Below are 1,068 nucleotides of genomic sequence, written 5' to 3'. Positions count from 1 at the left end.
TCACTAAAATCTTTAGGATAACCAAGAGCTCTCCACATATTCAGTTTCTCTTGTGGAAGCACTTCTAGATATTGCATGTACAGTGGCACTCTCATAAAAATATCATCATCTGCTTTCATTATATATGGATTACTCGCTTTAAATATTTCAACTGCAAATTTAAACCACAAATATGTTTTTCTACTTATCGTGAGCTCTGCTGCCCAACCCCAATTACCAGCATCTCCCACTTTCTTATTTGTTGTTGGACTTCATCACAAACAGGTAAAATAATAATATCCTGGATTAATTTCGTCTCTTTCCTAACAAATTCTTTGAGTTTACAATTGTTATTTGTATGAGGTGAAAATGCATATACAATAAGAAATTTCCCACTAAAATTATTTGCCTTCGTTGCCACTTCGGGATAACTCCAACAGGTTGCTGTCTGTAAATTCCTCCTTCTAAATCTCTCATCATTATCTATTGAAGGTATTCCAGCTACAACCAAATAATCTTCATTTTTCCAAATATTCCTGACATCCTTTGAAGCAAATATCATATACTCATCCTCAACAATTTCAAGTGAAATGGGATCACCTTCACTAAAGAGGCTGTATAGCGAAACAAGTATATTAATCCTAATAATAACAAAAGATAAATAACCTATTATTGGATAAATACTTCCTATATATTTCATAAGACAATATTTCCATACTAATAGAAGACTTTAAAATTCTTATAAAATGATAGAATATTTTGATAGAAGAAGGCAGTTGTGCAGAAAATATGATTAGTTATGAAGTAATGTTTACAAATATATATGCACCGCTCTGATATTTTTATGATGTAGCTGTTAAACAGTGTGATGTCATTGTTTTGAGATTATATCTCATCAAGGACCTGCCGTTTTTGTTCTTTTAATTTATAGTCAAGGACAACTGCTGCTACGCGCTACGTGAACCCCTATGTACATTATGATGAAAATTAAATAGCCAGATACGGTACTTTTCGTCACGCCTACTACAACTTTTACAGGGTGTCTGCTGTAAAGACGCCGACTATCTGCTTTCCTAAATTTTACATTGG

The 1,068-nt window shown here is 33.1% G+C and overlaps 1 pseudogene across 1 annotated transcript; it reads right to left on the bottom strand.

Moving 5' to 3' along the window:
• Window positions 1-167: 167 nt before the first annotated feature.
• Window positions 168-695, bottom strand: TEOVI_000460300:pseudogene (annotated as a pseudogene). The gene is given in 3 exon segments: window positions 168-248; window positions 251-640; window positions 642-695. Coding segments are annotated over 3 exon segments (525 nt in total).
• Between the last annotated feature and the right edge of the window lie 373 nt (window positions 696-1,068).

The sequence above is a fragment of the Trypanosoma equiperdum genome, assembly GCF_001457755.1.
Source record: "Trypanosoma equiperdum strain OVI genome assembly, contig: ctg_936, whole genome shotgun sequence".
Lineage (NCBI taxonomy): Eukaryota > Euglenozoa > Kinetoplastea > Trypanosomatida > Trypanosomatidae > Trypanosoma > Trypanosoma equiperdum.
The sequence above is the reverse complement of the archived record's forward strand: the minus strand, read 5'-3'. Positions and strand labels throughout refer to the sequence as shown.